Genomic DNA, 20,060 nt, shown 5'->3' on the forward strand with positions numbered 1-20,060 from the left:
TTCATAGGTAGTAAGATATATTCATAATATTTTTAAAACTGCGCATCGTTGAGATTAAACAAAGACAAGCGGTTGTTGCGTCGGTAACACCGTACCGCGCCGCGCGCGTCCCGGGCAGGCAGCGCAGCGCGCGGATCTGCCTCAGAACGGCCGACTCCCCGTCCCCAGATGGTTTATCCCGTTTTCACGCCTTAAATATCAATCCCACGGAAAAATTCATTGAATCAGTGTTGTTCCTAATAAAATTTCCCATCGTTCTGATGTAAAAAAAATTACGGTAACATTAGCCGTTCCGTAGTTATTCAAAATTCAAAATTTAGGGGGCCCCCTGCCCCCCCAGGAGGCTCAGATTTTTGGGGTCAATGTCTAAATCGAATGACTATAGGGTAGAGATGAATCTCTGAAATTTTCATGCTTTCTTCCAGAAGTGCACGATTGTTACGTTTATCGGCCCCACTAGTACGAGTTCTCACGTTTCCTCGCCATAGGGGGGGTCCCCCTTGGTCCCCCCCAAAATTTTAACCCCCTCAAAAGATAGTTTTTTTGGTTTAGGAACTTACCACAAAGCTCGTTTCTCTAGCTCCAGCTGTTCAAAAATATCAAGCCGTCTCCAGGCTTTTGCCCCACCCGTATGGCTCCTTGCATCCTAGTGGGCATGCAAGGCAGTTTTTCTTATTGGTCATATTAGTGCCCATTTAGTCGCATCTTTAATAGTTGATTCGTCGTACCAAGGTGTAAATAGCATCATTGGATGCTATTTATTTGAGCATTCGATTTTATAAACCACCCCTGACTCATTGAGAGGAGGATTAGGTGCCTTTACTCGTGATATCATGACACTGTAGACCGTAGTGTGTTGTAACGGGCACTGACATGATCCTAATGAAAAAACCGCGTTTGCCCACCAAGATACAATGGTACATGTTTTCGATTTTGGAAATGTAACAATTTCCGAAAGAGAAAAAAATTCTTTCAAGAGATCATCTTTGAAGATGATACATTGTAAAATAGAAAGGTCATGCTCGTAATTTTGAGGGTGATGTCGGAAAACTAAGTGTACCGTATCATCCATTTTTCCATCATGACCTGTGTCTTTTTGGGCCATCGAATGGTCAGCCATAGTGAGCATAACTTTCGGTGCTCGTGTGATCAGGTGATCAAACGTTTTGTTAACCAGATTAGCCGTGTAGCTGATCAAGTCTCAGTTTTCTCTATGTGTGTTCAATATTGGCTTTATTTTGTTTATTTTCAGCCAAAGGTAGGGCCTGTTTAGCCCTGTAATGTCCCAATTTTTAATGTTAATGTGTCTTAGCCCTAACCCTGTTTTTTGTGTGTTCATTGTTTATATATGTATATCATACGATCTAAGAAAATGTATAACACTGGATTTTAAAAGCGGGAAAACAAGGCTGAAAACAACAAAACTAAAAACGAAACGTTTCGCCAGAATTTTCTGGTATTTTAAATCAAAACCAAGATTATAATATGAGTGCATATCTGTATACACATTTTAAATATGAAACAATGGGAAACGCAGTTGATAAAAGGCTAAAAATAAAGCAATCAATATAATTAATAAATAATATAGCAACAAAATGAAAAACAATCTATTAAATAATCGTAGGATATTTCGGCAAGTGATCTTGCCCTTATCAGCCCTTATCAACAGTTTCCAGGAACGTCTTAAAAGACGTTACTTAACAATTACAAAGCATTTCCAATGTTAATATTAATCGATCTTAATGAGGAGGGAATGACCCCTAGATTTCAGGAGGCCATGTACCCTAGGGTGCGTCAAAAAAAATGAAAGTCTGAAATGTTCCGCTCCCCAGGCGGCAATCGATGACGTTTAGTAAAAAAACATGTTTGCCAAAATTTGGGCCAATTTCAATCATATTAAATGGTGCCAAAGGTCAATTTTGTGATGAAATTATGATATTTTGGTTTAGACCTCGATTTCGTACAAAAAAACTCGATTTTACGCTGAAATCGTGCGTTTACGAGAAAAATGTCAAAGAACTCGACTTGTAGAGGATGAAATTTTACACTAGGAGGACGTCTTTGTAACCGATAAAAATCAAATTAAACCAGAAAAACTCAACTCGGTATTTATTTTTTTGGTCCTCAGAATTTCCGAGGTCTTACTAAGTAGAGGTTTAAAAGACTCATTTTTCACGAAAATAAGTCGAAAGAGGGTATAAATGAACTGTAGGCAAGTGTTGAGGATGCAAATGTCATCAGAACTTCCTCAGTTTCAAAAAAAGTTCCAACTATTTTGCACAATCCTCCAAAAAGTGTAAGACTCGAGAAGCAGGATCGTGCTATAATAGTAGGGGGAAAGTGCGGTTTGACCGGGAAAAATTGCGTAACAAACTTTCCCTATGTAATCGTCATCAGTAGGTCCCCCTGAACAACTTCCTAAAAGTTAAAAATGACCCGACCTCGAAATATCCCTCAAAAAAGTTAAAATTGAAAATGGCGGCCGTAATAAGAGGGTCCGGGAAATCGGTATTTTAAAATGCTCATTCTGTCTCATCATGTGAGGTAGCATTTCCTATGTAATTTTGGTCGTAGATTTCATAAATGAATTCCGCAAGGCCCTTTCTGAGCTTACGTTTCTCTTGGTAGTCGTATGTTTCCTTTAATTTCCTTTATTAAATACATTTATAACATCAAATTTAAGTTTCTTGGCCAGAAATGCATGAAAATAAAGACACTTCACTTTCCTTGTTCCTTCGGTGAATATTTAAAAAAATGCAACCTCCTGCCTTTCACATTTGGCCGCCATCTTTGATTTGGAACGCCCCCTTTGGCCGGAGGGCCTTGCGGAATTTATTTATGAAATCTACGACCAAAATTACATAGGAAATGATACCTCACATGATGAGACAGAATGAGCATTTTAAAATGCCGATTTCCCGGACCCTCTTATTACGGCCGCCATTTTCAATTTTAACTTTTTTGAGGGATATTCCGGGGTCGGGCCATTTTTAACTTTTAGGAAGTTGTTCAGGGGGACCTACTGATGACGATTACATAGGGAAAGTTTGTTACGCAATTTTTCCCGGTCAAACCGCACTTTCCCCCTACTATTATAGCACGATCCTGCTTCTCGAGTCTTACACTTTTTGGAGGATTGTGCAAAATAGTTGGAACTTTTTTTGAAACTGAGGAAGTTCTGATGACATTTGCATCCTCAACACTTGCCTACAGTTCATTTATACCCTCTTTCGACTTATTTTCGTGAAAAATGAGTCTTTTAAACCTCTACTTAGTAAGACCTCGGAAATTCTGAGGACCAAAAAAATAAATACCGAGTTGAGTTTTTCTGGTTTAATTTGATTTTTATCGGTTACAAAGACGTCCTCCTAGTGTAAAATTTCATCCTCTACAAGTCGAGTTCTTTGACATTTTTCTCGTAAACGCACGATTTCAGCGTAAAATCGAGTTTTTTTGTACGAAATCGAGGTCTAAACCAAAATATCATAATTTCATCACAAAATTGACCTTTGGCACCATTTAAAATGATTGAAATTGGCCCAAATTTTGGCAAACATGTTTTTTTACTAAACGTCATCGATTGCCGCCTGGGGAGCGGAACATTTCAGACTTTCATTTTTTTTGACGCACCCTAATGTACCCCTTGTAAAGTGAGATACAAAACATTTCTGGGGCTTAAAAAACGTAGAAAACCCTCTAGAATAGCTGCACAAGAAACCTTGGGAGCTGGACAGTAATTTTCGTATTGGTTACGCAATATGAAGTGCACGATAACAAATTCAAAAGCAAAGCAGTAGAGGAACTGCAAATCAAATTTCAGAAATCAATCAATTTCAAAAAGGAATTTTTTACAGGGAAAAACTATAAATGACATCATTTGTACCGTTGAACCATCATCTGATCTGACTTTAAATTACTCAAGAGTATCCCGTTCAGAGGTTGATTTCCGAACCGCTCGTTGTGTGCATACATTTTTACATTAAATTTTGAAAAGAAAATAAGTGCCGCTAATTTTTAATTCAGACCATGTTCATTTGTCCATTTCCTGTCTAAAGCGAAACAACCAGATTTTCAAGTGTCCATGAAATATAAACGACCTGACCCCAATTAATTTTAGCTGAATAATATACGCTTCTCTCAAAACCGCGAAAACAAAAATCGGGGAAGAAAATCTATAACCTAACCTAATGTAACCCTAAGTAGCGTAGGAACACGATTTATCTCTGTCTCACTGAAACGGTCGGAAAGGTTGAAAAGCTGCGGCAACATGGCACGGAGGCGAGAAAGATCCGGGCGAGAGATCCGGTGGTCTTTGCGCGGGATATTTGAACGGTGCGATTGACCCTGATATTTTTGGGTAGCCGTATCCCCCCTTAAAATTGAGTAACAAAATTTATTTTTGGACTTACAAAACGTTACAAAACACTTACGAAACATTGGCGTTATCGGAATTTATCGATCGCAAAGTGGGGGGGGGGGGCTGACTCCAAAATTTTGGGAGGCCCTATCTCCCCCCTAAAACTTGAGTCACAACATTTTTTTTGGACTTACAAATCCTTTCAATACACTTACAAAACGTTGGTGTTATCGGAATTAATCGATCACAAAGTGGGAAGGCTGGCCCCAAATTGTGGGTAGCTGTATCCTCCCTAAAAATTGAGTTACAAAATTCTCTTTTTGACTTAAAAACGTTACAAAACACTCACAAAATGTTGACGTTGTCAGAATTTATCGATCGCGAAGTGAGGGGGGGGATAACATTTCTCCAGGCCCCCCCCCCCCCCAAAAAAAAAAAATGAAGTTATCCATTTGAACCCTTTGGAGTGACTTACAAATTTTTTTTAGGCTTACAAAACGTTACAAAACACTTACAAAACGATAGCATATTTTTCATATTTTGTTGTGGAAGTGGTGGGAGGGGGGCTGGTAAAATGAACCTTTTGTAAAGCTTTTTCTGTCGGGGGGGGGGGGGTCAGATTTTTTTAGGGGGAGGGGGGCTTAAAAACTTCCTTGTACCCCTCCTCGACTCTGAAACATCAAAAACAACATTGCCTCATTCTGCTAATGGGATATGTGCTCCTAAATCAGCAATTTTTAGCCAATTTAGGAGTGAAAATCTTCAAATCGATTTTGTTTTTCAGGAGCTCGATCGAATTTTTTCGTTTAGGGCTTAAATTAACGTGTTCACATCCTACTTTAAGGTTCCGAAGGAAAGATGCTGGTAATACTTTTTTTCATTTAACTTTGGTTCAAAACGAACCGCGCTGGCAGAAAATAGGACTGATGATATGTAAACGAACTGAAGAAGCAATGTTGACCAGAAATAGTCAACATTCAGCATACTGCCATTAGATGGCAGCACCTTGCGGCTCAACTGGAAACAATGAGTGGCAGAGAAAAATAAGTCTGCTTACATCTGACTGAGCATAAGTCACCCTTTCTCCATGTTTCCAAATTTCAATAATATATTTTAGCATGCAAAAAAATTATATTGTGTAAAGTGTTGTAAAAGCGATGTACATACAAATAATTTTGATATAGGCATTCGATATCTGATCGAATTAATGTTTGGTACGATGTTATAGTCTGTGCAAACCAATTAGACACTGTAAAAATTCGGGCTTTTTCGGGCGAGCCGAGAATTGCAATCTCCGATCCCGGCGAGGAGCCGCTGGGTCCGCGCCGAGCTCACCGGGGTATTGTTACTATTGTGTCCACGCCGACCGTCACCTGGCGGCTGGACCCTTGTCATCGCGGTCTGGTAGTCAAGAATTGCCACACAAATTTTTTACATTTGTGAATTTTTCCTATCTTTCAACGGATTCGGATTCAGCTTGCAATCCTGATAAAAAACTGAATACAGGGCGTCCCGAAAGTCCCCCCACTCCCCCTCTAAAATGTTAAACTTTGAAACGAAACAGGGGATGTTCATAGATCAATGGTAGCTACTTTTGCCCCCCCCCCCTCCCCACAGGGAGAGGCTACGGACCCCAAATTTTCTTTTCAAATGCCAACCCCCCTTTATGACACATCAATCAAAAGGAAACACTTAAAAGGAGAAAATTTTTGGAGCAAACCGCAAGTCAAAATCTTGATTATCGACAAAATGGCGGCTGGTCAAAGTTCCGAAAAACGGAAATCTGACTTTTCCGTTTTTGTCGACGGTTTAAGATGAAACTTGATTGCCTGGGGTTTTTTGGGACGAGAAAAACGATTCTGTTATTAGTTTTCCGGAAAACCCTGTCCTTCTTAAAGTGGCGACCTGGACCTAGAAAGAGCGGTAAGAGATTATCCAGGCTGCTCATTGATGGATTCGCATGAAACTTGGTATCCGTGGGTGTTCCGGCACGAAAAAAACGAATCTTTCATTGAATTTTTGAAATTCTGAACAACTTCAAAATGGAAGCTTGGCATTACGGACGCTTACTGAGAGAGTTGTATGAAACTTGGAGGCTCGGAAAAAGTTACTCTTTCGCACTGCATTTTTGAAATGGTAGATACTTCCAAAACGGCGGCCAAGTTTAGTAGTACAATAGTAGTACAATATAGTAACATTTTAGAGGGGGTGGAAAGGACTTCTGGGATACCCTGTATTTATTTTTCCATCAGGACTGTAAGCTGAATCCGAATCTGTCGAAATATAGGAAAAATTCGTAAATGTAAATTTGTTTGGCAATTTTTGTCTACTGGCAGACCACGATGACAAAGGTCCGGCCGCCAGGTGACGGTCGGCGTGGACATAATAGGAATAATACCCCGGTGAGCTTGGTGCGGACCTAGCGGCTCCTCGCCGGGATCGGAGGTTGCAACTCTCGGCTTGCCCGAAAAAGCCCGAATTTTTACAGTGTCTAATTGGTTTGCACAGACTATAGTGGATGGTATGAGGGATCTTTAGACCTGATTTATGAAAAAAAGACATTTGCTGCACCCAGTGCTTTAAATACGTGACTTAGAGGACAACGCGCATGGGTGCGGTTTTTGTCATTTCCGATACAGCGAATAGGACCCTCACAGCGGAATGAAAGATCATACTCACTTTTATCGGATTTTCCACTGATCATATTTTAAGACTAGATTTAGTTGAAATCATGAATATCTCAATTCTTGACTCAAAAATTGACTTTTGCACCTTGTCTTCCAAGCCCCTCAAACTGTTTCTCCTTTATTTATTAGTTTGTTTAATTATTGTTTACTGAATAGATACAAACTCCAAGGGGCCATTGTGAATACAAATTTAATGAAGTGTGGGGTTAATTCAAAAGACCAGTTTGAAGCAGTTTAATGTATCAGGATCACCTTCTAGTATTTCTTATCTTTGAAATTTTGGTTCTTTGGTCGTATCAATAATGTAAACTCACTTATTTAACGAAGGGCTTTTTCAATACTAATCGCACTATCTTTCTCTGCAAAAATTTCATCAGCGCATTGCTGCCAACGTATCGACCAGCTCCTGACTATGAGACAGCTGTACAACAGAAATACCAAAACCAAATGAACAACTCAGTCTCTGCTATGTACAGCAGTCAGCCAGAAATTCACACTGCTCAACTCCATGAGGTAATCAATATATTTATTTCTATAAAAGTGTTTTAGAGGGCACTAAAACTATTAAACAGAATATACGCTCCACTACTGTTAAATGGACTGCACTAAGCAGAAAGGAACCAAGCCACATCCCCTATTGTCAAGTTGAATTGAGCAATTTATTTTGTTACATGAAAACGGTTGTGCTGATTTTTATACTTTCAGTATATTTTCTGCGGAGTACAAAGTAAATTCCTTAAAATGCTCAAATGAATTCGCACCAACGCTCTCTTGTAAAAAATTGAATTGCCTGGTTAAATATGGCAATAGCTGATGTGACTTGGGTACTTAATGCGGTCCAATTTGGCTAACAATTATTGTCTATGCATTAATGTTCAGTAAATGAGCCAGTTTCTTCATTCAAGAGGGATGTTCTCTCTCAGCGGATTTCATAAATAAGTTGATCCAAAATCCTCGCACCATATCTTTATCTTAAGAACGCCTCAAAATTGAGTTACATGGTCACACATTTTAAGGGTAAATCGACCCTAAGGAATTCAATGAAAATATTTTCAGCTGTTAGTGTTTTTAGGTACTTCATTTTTTTTATTTTGATTTTTGTATTCGGCGGCTAACTAAAACAAATGAAAATTGAAATTTTGATATTGCCAGGGTCTTCAGTTCAAGAACATTGTGCGGCCGTTTGGTCATTTTCCGGATGTGACTAATGTTTACTCGGACGATTCACAGCAGCCCTTGATAAAGACGGTCAATCACCCTTTATCTTCTCTTCATCCGTACAGGTCGTCAGTTGCATAATTTTCTTGATATCTTTTGTGACAAAAAGAAGATGAGTAATAATTAATCCGGTTAAAACAAAAAACCAAAGTCAAACAGGGTGTAACAAAAGTCCGTCCCACCCCTGCTAACATTTGAACGAATTGAGCTAGGGAAATGAAACATTGGGAATGTTCCTATCTCAAAGAGGACCATCTTTTGGGGGGGTCAATATTTGGGTCCCCCCCTCAGGGGGACGGGGGCCCCCAACTTTTTTTTTTTCAAATGGCAACCCCTATCCTGTAATACCTCATTCGAAAGCGCATAAAAAACTAAGAAATTTGGCGCAAACCGCAGATCAATATCTTAATTTTTGACCGAGTTAAGATAGGTCAAATGTCAAATTTGACCTGTGTTCAAAAAATCATAACTCCGGTTCAAATTATCGTAAAGAAAAAAATAAAACTGGAAAATTTACCGAAGTGTAAGCACTTTAAAGTAAAAATCACAGAAATTACCTCAAGGTAATTTTAAGGGGGATTTTGGACCCCCGAAAACGTCATTTTAAAGGTCATACGATTTTCCCGCGAAATGAGCCAATTTCCCCGTACTTTGCCTCAACATTAGCTTGGTAAGTTCAAAAGTAGTTCAACATTGCGTTTTCAAGTCCCCAAATTTCGAACGAAGTTTTAGAAAAAAACGAAATTTAAATGGTTGGATTGAATCACCCTAAATTTCGTTTTTTGAACTTTATCCGAAATTTGGAGATTTGAAAACGAAATTTTGAACTCCTTTTGAACTTACCAAGCTAATGTTGAGGCAAAGTAAGGGGAAATTGGCTCATTTCGCGGGAATATCGTATGACCTTCAAAATGACGTTTTTGGGGGTCCAAAACCCCCCTTAAATTACTTTGAAGTAATTTCTGTGATTTTTACCTTAAAGTGCTTACAATTCGGTAAATTTTCCCGTTTTATTTTTTTCTTTACGATAATTTGAACCGGAGTTATGATTTTTTGAAAATAGGTCAAATTGGTCAATAATTAAGATATTGATCTGCGATTTGCGCCAAATTTCTTAGTTTTTTATGCTCTTTTGAATGAGGTATCACAAGATTGGGGTTGCCATTTGAAAGGAAAAAGTTGGGGGGAGGGGGACCAAAATTTTAACCCCCCCCCCCCAAAGATGGTCCCCTTTGAGATAGGAATATTCCCAAAGTTTCATTTCCCTAGCTCAATTCGTTCAAATGTTAGCAGGGGTGGGACGGACTTTTGTTACACCCTGAATGATTAAATGAGGGCTCCTCTCCTACCAACTAAAATCGTCAGAATTTGAATTCTAAAGACAGTTTTGAGTAAAATTGGAAATTCATTATCTACTACTGCTTCAAAAGAGGTTGTTCCATAAACGACGATCCCCCCCCCCCTGGATTTGGCCCAAACTTTGCTGACCCCAAGGAATCCGATTTCCATAGTCCCGAAGCCCCCTAGCTCCCCAAAGGGGGCCAAAGATGGGGTCACGAACCCTATAGTCGGGAGACATGATGACTCCCCCTTTTACCCCTCCAAGGGGGTCTAGGGGGGCTTCGGGACTATGGAAATCGGATTCCTTGGAGTCGATTACCCGGGAAATTAGCTTTTTCCGGAAAATCTACGTCAATTTTTTACCCAAGGGAAACTATGGCCAGGGGGATGCTGTTCCCGTCTTTAAAAGACCATTTTTGGGCGTTAAGTGGTCCGATTTTGGATTCTTAGGGGTCAATTTTGCGTGAATTTTTTCGTTCTTTCCAGGTGTAATGCAATCAAATCGCAATTCTATCGCGGACCCCGACTTTTGGGATCGTGACCCCCCCCTTTACCTCCCAAGGGGACATGGGGGGTTTCGAGACCATGAAATTCGGATTCCTTAGGGTGAATTCCCGAATCAACCCTGCGGTCCCCCACTTCATACTACCTAAACCAACCGAGAAAAAGACCTGGTACGGGTGGCCTGGGACACCCTGTTTAACGAAGTATAAAAGAATATCTATAGGACGGGAAGGGTGGGGGGAGGAGAAAATATCGATAATTACAGCCTACAACACGAATATAAGGCCCTAGTGGTGAAACAACCTCTGCCTCTCCCGCGCGGGATGGAGCGCCGCCGATATGCCGCCCTCGCGTAGCCGGGAACGCGCAGAAAAATTGCTATAACTCAAGAATGAATCGTTTCCCCAAGGTCAAACGAAATGAGGTCAGTGCAGAATTTCATGGAAAATCATCTCGACAGGTTTCCATTCACGCAGCAACGTTTGCCTGGAGAGGAGAGACGAAAAACGAAAAAAAGTCGAACCTTCAAAATCGAAAAAATCGATTTATGACTATGATAAATTAAGCAACCATACAAACGGCATTAATATTCTTGTAGAGAATATTTTTTAACGTTATTTAGCGCAGATCGCAACACTTACAGTCAAATCGTTCGCGAGATATCGCTTTTTAAAGTTTTGAAAAAATTGCAACTTTGCCCCCCTGCCACCTCCCCCCTAATTATCCGAGGGGGCTGAAATTTTGCCCAAGCATCGGGGACACTTAGTACAATATCTGAGCAAAGTTTGGGCCAATCGTCGTTTTTGGAACAACCTACCTCCTTGGACATGAAGAAATTAAAATTTTCATAACTTTTTATCAGGTGTCATTCGTGTTCACATGAACCAAGGCTCATAAATTGTTTTGAACCTATTTAGGTTTTATATGATTCAAACCAAAATAGCTGAAGCATTGAAACCTTGTAGAAATAATACTTTCAAATAGCCAAATGAATTGTAATTTTTAACCAACGCTAGCTCTATCACAGGACTTGGAATCAAGAAATCACTCACCTGTTACCACCACCTGCTCTTATGCTTCTTGATCTTACCCTAGCCAAATTAGCAATTTTTTTTAATTTGTTACTTTCTCCCAAGCAGTGCAGATTGCAGTAAATTGAAAAAAAATCGTAAAATTATTGCTATTGTACTAGGTCTCCTCAATTAGAAACCGGATTTTAGTGATAACGAGACCACTGTACGCCCGAATGAGGTTTTCTTGGACTTTCCTGAAAGCAAAAAAAAAAAAAAAAATTGCTTTTCAACCACAAGGGAAACGAAAGATAGATTTCAACTAATCATTTCTATGAAAATAGTTGCGCGTCATGAACCTGACAGGTCGAAAAATCGTCCCCCTTGAACTTGAGATTTTCAGGATAAAGGGTGGTTTTAGAGAGTAGGTGAATATAGGTTGTTTTGAAAGCCACGACGAGACGAGTTTTTTGAGGTATCATCAACTAAGATCAGACGAGTCCCCCAGTGACCTTGACATCACTGAACTAAGGGATGGGCCGATTTTCACCAAAAATGAAACTTGATGTAGACCTCACAGCAGTGAAGAACCATGCTTGGTTTCATTTTGATCGTAGCGATAGTTCTGGAAAAATACGGTCGCGAAGATTCGTCACATCCCAGTTATAAATATATATGTATACTAGCCGTTCTGGACGCGCTTTGCGCGTCCGTTACGGCCAGCCAAGGGGCTGCGTCCCCTGGACCCCCGATCACTCGCTACGCGAGTACCATTCGGCTCGCTCCACGAGCCATTTTTCTTAGTGATTGGACATTTGATCACTAAGATGTATACATTTTGGAGACTCTGGAGGCAAAAATGATTTCGTCACATAACCATGTTGCCGGAGCATGCCATCATTTGCACATGAATAGATGTGTGGAGATGAAGCGATGATGGGGATCGATCATTTCTTCAAAAACGCATTTGACTGGGACGTCATTCCATCGGTTGGACAGTCCATGGATCTCCTTCCGCGATTTGACTTGCTGAAGTAGCAAAAGTTCATCTTTATTTCTTAAGAAGATTATCCGTGGCGTAGGGGTCTGAAAACTGCTCAACGATAGTATATTTCGAGTTCCGAATCGCAATGAGCCCACTCGTGTTTTTTTCTTATTTTTTCATCGCATATAAATTTCTCTGATGTTTTTGTTTTATTCTCTCTGATTGCATATTAGTAATCATATCCTAATTTCATTTCCTTTCCCTTTCCTTTTTAGTCGTGCGGCGAAGCCGTATAGACTCTAGGTTTCGCCGGAGGCTAAAAAGTGTCCACACTTTTAGGCTAAGTCCAAGAGGAGAATTTTCGAGGAACCAAGTAACATATGAGGTATTGATATCGGTGCATTTTGGCCCAATGGAGATGTTACATGTGCAAGGAATTTGCAATTTAACTGTTGATTCTTGTATAAAAGTTCGCGAGGAACACAATGGTGCCACTGGTTTTCTCTGAAATCATCTCCCAAGCTCAAAAAAAGTTCTCAAGTTGAGGCCAAAATGGAGGGGATATCCCACCTTACCCTGAGAGTCCACGTCTACATGAAGACAAACTCTCCATGCAAAGATAGGGAGCAAATACATTAGCAGGGTTGCCGTGTTTTCAGTTTTGGAGTCCCCAGATAAATTGGTAGCCCTGTCAATGTATTAGCTCCCTATCTTTGCATGGAGAGTTGGTCTTGATCTAGACTTGGACTCTCAGGGTAGGGTGGGATATTCCCTCCATTTTGGCCTCAACTTGAGTGCTTTTTTTGAGCTTGGGAGATGATTTCAGAGAAAACCAGTGGCACCATCGTGTTTCTCGTGACCTTTTACCCAAGATTCAACAGTCAAATCGCAAATTCCTCACACATGCAACATCTCCATTATGCCAAATGGAATTTCTGATCATTTAGCCATGGTTTGGTAGCGTTTAGCAATCAACTGTGACCATAATGTAAAGAGCCCACACAGGTGCCTTTCGGCGGAATGTCGCCCTATGGCATTCTTTATCATCAAGTCACTGTTGAACATTTACTGTTAAGTAGCGTTTAGCAACCAAGTATAGCCAAAATTTCCAGAACTCATACCTCAGATGTTCAAAGAGTGTTAACATGTGTCGCCAAATGGAATTTCTGATCATTTAGCCATGGTTTGGTAGTGTTTAGCAATCAACTGTGACCATAATGTAAAGAACCCACACAGGTGCCTTTCGGCGGAATGTCGCCCTATGGCATTCTTTATCATCGAGTCACAGTTTAATAGCGTAAATAAGCAACCAACGGTGGCCAAAATGTCAAGACTCCAAACTGGTGCTTTTTGGCTGAATTTCGCCCAATAGGATCTTTGATGATTTATCAGTAATGGTTGATGTTTATGTTGATCAATTATTACTGTCTGAAAGTGAATCCTGTGGGAGAATATTATAGGGTTGGTTCAAACAAGTTTTAGAATTTTTTTCCTTAGCGCTAATGGACCCTAAGGGACAACTTCAATTCATCGAACTAAAAGTTTTCAATGTTCATAACCATTTTTTTAACTGTCAGAACTCTCTAGACCACATTATATTCATGATGAATTTAAAGAATATCGCTGTCAAAAGTTGAGTTCTCCTTCAATTTAGCACTTTTTGTCATTACCTTAAAGACCATACGGAAAGTGCTAAAGCTACGGAAAACTCAACTTTTCACAGCGGTATTCCTCAAATTTATCATGAATATAATGTGGTCTAGTGAGTTCTGACATTTAAAAATGGGTATGAACATTTAAGGCTTTATTTTCCTTGAATTTAAGTGGTTTTTCAGGGTCTACGGTAAGAAAAAAAGTCTAAAACACGTCAAAAGTTACTTGAACCTACCCTATAATGTTGAGCTATGACTTCAACTTTCATGAACCCTTACTTGTGCCTTTCAGCTTGATTTCGCCAAATGGAATTATTTATGATTGAAGTCGTGGTTGAGTTTACTATGCTGATAAAATATCATTGGAAACTTTAGGTTTCACCATCATAGTCTTCTAAAAATAACCATCAGCATTACTGTACCAACCAAAATCTAGCCCAAAAAAAAAATAATTCGGCTGAAAAAGTGGGAGAAGTTGGGATGTGCAGTCTCAAAATAAAAATACCTAGCTGTGATTGGACATAGCTTTGCTTTCATTGAGACTTTCAAATTTTATGAATAAAAAACAGTAAGCGTTTAGCAAAAACAGTTAGTTTTGTCCTTACCCGTAGACCATACAAAAAGAGCTAAATTGAAGGAGAACTTAGCTTTTGACAGCGATGCTCTTCAAATTTTTCATATACCTATACAATGTGTTCTAGTGAGTTTGGATGGTAAAAAATGGTCAGGAACATTTAAAGCTTTATTTTCCATGAATGTAAGTTGTCGTTCAGGATAGATTCTGACGACTAGATCTTTACTAGAGTAAGGAAAGAAAGTCTAAAATTGTTAAAAGTCACAGAAAAACGCGAAAAAAGAAAAAATTCGGAAAAGGAAGTCAAATTTACATAATAATTAAATTAACATAAAAATTTCGCAAAAAGTATTGGAAATTACGAACAAATGTATTGACGTAAAAACTGTATTAAAAAGAAAGTTAATTTTAATTAAGAAAAATAATCTTGGTAAATCAATTTCTCACGTAAATTTGACTCAAAATTCATTTAAAAAACAGGGCTGGATTTACCTACTTGCCGCCCATGGGCCGGATTTACCTACTTGCTGCCTATGGGCCACCTGTATTTTGCCGCCCCCTTCTCATTCGTTTCGAAACATCAATAAAAAACAACTTAATCGGCCCGAAACAGTAACAGAGAAACAACTTAAAACGGGACTAAGGCCGCAAATAATAAAAAGAAACACATAAAATATAATAAGAAACCCGGGACGTTTCGCAAGGATCACACCCGCATTTTCAACCGGCAAAACAAGAAAAATTAAAAGAAAGGACACTATGCCCCTCACTACTAGCAAAAGTTCGCACGGAACTTTGCGCGAAAGTTAAGTTCCGTAAACCTATCTATGTGTGAACAAGGCCTTCCATTTGTAAGAAATGAAGGTAAAAATTATGCAAGAACAAACATAAGTGTGGTTTAATAATTTTAACTTCCGCCGGCGCGCCGCGCTGACCGCACTGTGTTTGGCACAATGCGTGAAGTATTCGTACAGTCTTGTAGGCGTTATGCGTTTCACGCCGACCGCCGCACAGTGGATTGAGTCAATTAGAGGGGTTGGACATGAAATTTTTGACAAAAACTGCAAATGTTGATGTTTATTTCGTCACATTTTAAAGTTCAAGGGGTGATACTGGAAGAAAATATCACGAGAAAACCAGTGGAACAGCTTGCAGAACATTAGGTTCTTGTATAAACGGAGTTATGAGCGTTTTAAGTTCCCAAATTTTTTCCGACCTCTCTCATTGACTCGATTCACCGTGCGCCGCGCTGAGGGCTTCTCCTTTTTATCTCAAGTCCTCATCATCACTGCTGCACCGCTCCATGCCAAATTGCGCGTTTAGTTTCTCTCTTAACTCAACTAATTAAAGGTGCTGTCTCTTGTGTCACCGAAAGACGCTTTCTCGTTTGTAATTTTTTTTTTTCTGAATCCGATTTTTTTTAAACCTACATTTTAAAAAAATGCAAAATTTGCCGCCCCCTGCGTTAAGAAATGAGAGATGCCTTACTCCATTACCCAATGCATCTGACAAGTTTTTCAATTCACAAAGGAACGTATGACACTCCACAAAGAAATCACGTTTGAAGCGCAAACCGGATAAAACACGATTTGTCAAAAGTATTCATTAAGTGTTGCACTTTCCACAGAAGCATATTGCACAAAAATGTCACTGTAACGACTTCCGGATATGGTTGCGACCAACTTAAGGCTCAAAATTTTGATTTGTTCGCTCCCTAAAAAAAATGGTCCATCTCAGTAACTGTGCTCACCTAAACTGACAAAGATACATCCCGGGGTCACAGGCTGTCGGTGGACTCATTGTTCAGGGTTGAAATCCTTCCTCTTATTTAATTGTTTTTTAAATAAACCTATGCTAGGACACTATCCCTGAATAACAAACAGACCAATTTGGCTGCAATGCTCCGAGCCCTGCACGTGTGAACTTGAGTCATTCGTTTTTACGACTTTTCCGAGGGTCGGTGGCCGCTAGCCTCGCGGGGCCGCTGTGAGGCCCGCTCGGCCGCGATTGCAGCCTTGGGCCCCGCTTTGAGACCCGCTCGAATGAGGCTCAATTTGGGTTCGGGCTTCGGGTGCGATTATTCTATCGTCTAGCGACTGGCCACTACGCGGCCCAACCCCTCGAAGACGCTCCGCGCCACCAGACTATCGATATTTTAGACCAAAATATTGTATCGATATTTCAACGTTTCTATATCGTCCGTATCGATACATTTATCTCCAGAAATATCGAATCGATTTTTCTTTCTTTCTTCTGCTGAGTTTTGTATTTTACACCTCGGAAAATCGGAAATTATGGTCAATTTTTCATAGTTCGAATTTCGGATTTCGCTGGCCAGGTTGTACAGACCTACGTCACAGGGTAAACAAACCTCAAGATGCAAATACCTCCTTTTTTTTCTCTATGTAATATCTTCGTCCATGGTATAGGACTTTTCGCGTGGCTGCTCGACGGTTTGTTAATCTGTGGAGGTTAAGCTACATTCACGCGTCGCAAGCAACCTGGCGTGTCTGCTTCTTGCTACTGCGAGCGCGCCTTCATTTCCTCCCGCACGCAACAAGGACAACCGCGATGATAAAGAATTCCATTTGGCGAAATCGAGCCGAGAGCAGGCACCACGAGTATATACATATCGACGGTGAAACTACCAAACCACGTATCTCGGTTTGCGACGTCGCAGACTTCCTGTCATACTTTATTTTTTAAATGAAAAACTACTTAACATCCAGTCTTGAAAATTTCTGTGATTTTTCCTCTTTGTGCGGAGAAAATTCCGTGAAAATTTCAAGGAATGCTGTCGATTTGTTTTCCTTTTAAAAAATAAAATGTGAGCGTAGATTTTTAAACACCGCAAACGAGATACGTGGTTTGGTAGTTTCACCGTCGATATGGGTTATTTTAGTGATGGGTGGGATTTTATTTAAAATTCCTATGAATCCTAGGTTTAGTATTTACTGTAGTAAACAATTATCAATTATTCCATCACTTCTTCGGATTATTTATTTTTAATCAATCTATATTCATGTGAAGTGTAGCTCATCTGCATTTTTCTTTCCCTGAAACCTAAATGTATATTATGAATTTGAATCCATCAGAAACTAAGTCAGTCAAAATCAAATTTAACTACATACGAAGTGAAAACGATTTGTATTTCGCAAATCAAAGTGATTGTTAAAGCAACCAAACTGTGTCAGAAATGTTCCCAAATTACTGGGTAAGGCTTTTATCAGCTCATCATCTGATCCAATAACTTTAATTGTGGCATTTCATTCGGCATGTCGCCGCACGACTTCTATGATACTCAAAGTCTCACATATATAATTTGAAAGGGGGGGTCTGGGGGGGCGGCGCCCCCTCAGCAGGTAGCTTTTGCTACTTGTTCCCCTCTCTGTAGCATCTATTTCCATTTAGAATTATTATTTTAAAATAGCTTTCCCTTAGTATACAATTGATGCTTCAAACGGAATCAATTGTTTTAATGATATTTCCAGCTAAATCATGGATTTTCCCAGGAAGGCAGCCTCTCGTCCCTCCCGGACTCTATTGTTGCCAGATAAGTTGCTTTTTTAACACTTTTCTCAATTCAAATCAATGTAAAATATTCACATTTATCGCACAATCTGGCAACCTCTCGAGTGAAATAGAAAAAAGTGGAATTGCTGAAAGTCTGAATCCTTTGAAGTTTATATTGATGATAAATATCTATATCTCTACTAAATTTGCCATTATTAATAATACATCTCAAAATGTATGCTTATTACATACCATGCTTTCAGCCTTGTATTGTTCATCTGCAACGTTTCACCTAATCATAGGAGCCATCTTCAGGCGATTTCACCTAAAACTACAACTGCGAACTAGGATAAAACATTAAAATTTTTCCGTACTACAGCATTTTCGAACTGGTTACGAGCCGCACAAAACTGTAAAATTTCGAGCTTGCACGCGACCGGATCATGCTGTTACTGTTATCAAAATCAGCCGAACAATGAAAACACGCACGGATTACACCGACTAATCGCAGATGGACAGTCGCAGTCTTCTAGGTTGAGCCTCATCAAAACAAGACATTATAGACAACACCCAACACATCCGTGTCGCTCCTATAATTGATAGCATTGGGGCACAGCTTAATTTGTATCGCTTCATGATATAATCTCGCCCTCGCGTTTTCCTCCCTGATTAGCCTTTTTGGGGCATCGAAATTGAACGCATGACCTCTTTCCTGCTCATGCTGATACAATGCCGTTTTCTCCTTCTAATCATATTTGTGGGATCGGATCCGCTCCCCCAAGTAATGTTTCATTACGCCTATGTAAGATCCTTCGCAATTTTTGCAGATCCCACAAATATGACAAGAAGGAGAAAACAGTATTGTATCAGCATGAGCAGGAAAAAGGTCATGCGTTCAATTTCGATGTCCCAAAAGTGCTAATCAGGGAGGAAAACGCGAGGGCGAGATTATATCATGAAGCCATACAAATAAAGCGATGCCCCAATGCTATTAATTATAGGAGGGACACGGATGTGTTGAGTGTTGCCTAAAATGTTTTGTTTTGATGAGCCTCAACCTAGAAGACTGCAACTGTCCATCTGCGATTAGTCGGTGTAATCCGTGCATGTTTCCATTGTTTGGCTGATTTTGATAACAGTAACAGCATAACCCCGTCGCGTGCGAGCTTGTAATTTTACAGTTTGGTGCGGTTCGCAATCATTACGAAAATACCGAAAATACCGAGCTATTTTAATGTTTTGTCCTAGTTCGTAGTTGTAGTTTTAGTGCAGTTTTGAGTAAAATCGCCTGAAGATGGCTCCGATGAGTAGCTGAAACATTGCGGATGAACAATACAACAAAGCTGGAAGCATAGTATGTAATGTGCATACATTTTGAGATGTAAATATTTTTATCGTACTTTTTTTATGAGCCACATTTTTCAACGCAGGGCTTCAGGATTGATGCTTTTTGAGCAAAAATTCCCCAAAAATTAAGAGGTCCTACCGTCTGCAATAGGTAGATACTTCTTCAAAATCTACCTAAAACATACTGAAAAACACTCCATTCGCAGATTTGATTAATTCAAGCTAGCTTTGTTGGCACACGGCTTGAAGTAAGGCAATCTCAGGAGTGTTCTGCGATTTTTAAGAATACCTGCCAAGAAGTAATCACTTCCTCACAGTTACTGTTTTTGGCAGCTAATGCAAGTAGAAATTGCCATTTCATTTTCTTTACAGAATGATTACCCATAATTTTAGTGTCCTTGACTTACCTCCTTCGAACTCCTCCTCGATACTGCATGCAATCCACTACAAGAAGTTCTAAACGAGTTTTTTCTTTTTTTCAATCAAAGCGGAGTTGAAAGAAATGCATCCATGCAGATGGGAATTATTTCGAAGGAGGTAAGTCAGGGGAACCAAAATTATGGGTAGCCAATCTTTAATGAACAAGAAATGACAATTTCACTTTACATTAGCTGCCAAAAACAATGACTGTCCACGGCTCGTCTGAACCAACTTTAAATGAAAAGTCGATGACACCAAGAAGTCTCTTCGGGGGCTTGAAGTAGGATGCAAGTGCTGTCACTTAAGCCAAAAACGAAAATAATCTGTCGGGCTCTTTGAAAGTAAAAACGATTTTTATGTTAACATGCTTGGTTTTTTCAAAAAATTATGTTTCCCTCATTTTCGGGGAGGCTAACAGCGCCAAAAAAGTTAATATTACAACATCATATTGT

At 39.7% G+C, this 20,060-nt stretch overlaps 1 protein-coding gene across 1 annotated transcript in view; it reads left to right on the forward strand.

The window, feature by feature from the left end:
• Pez (protein tyrosine phosphatase non-receptor pez) overlaps positions 1 to 20,060 on the forward strand; it is a 272,376-nt gene that overhangs the window by 117,730 nt on the left and 134,586 nt on the right. The window contains exons 11-12 of the mRNA XM_019056984.2: positions 7,422 to 7,557; positions 8,197 to 8,327. Coding sequence (XP_018912529.1) covers positions 7,422 to 7,557; positions 8,197 to 8,327 — 267 coding nt within the window. The remainder of the gene's footprint in view (positions 1 to 7,421; positions 7,558 to 8,196; positions 8,328 to 20,060) is intronic.

This window comes from Bemisia tabaci, chromosome 2, assembly GCF_918797505.1.
Source record: "Bemisia tabaci chromosome 2, PGI_BMITA_v3".
NCBI lineage: Eukaryota > Metazoa > Arthropoda > Insecta > Hemiptera > Aleyrodidae > Bemisia > Bemisia tabaci.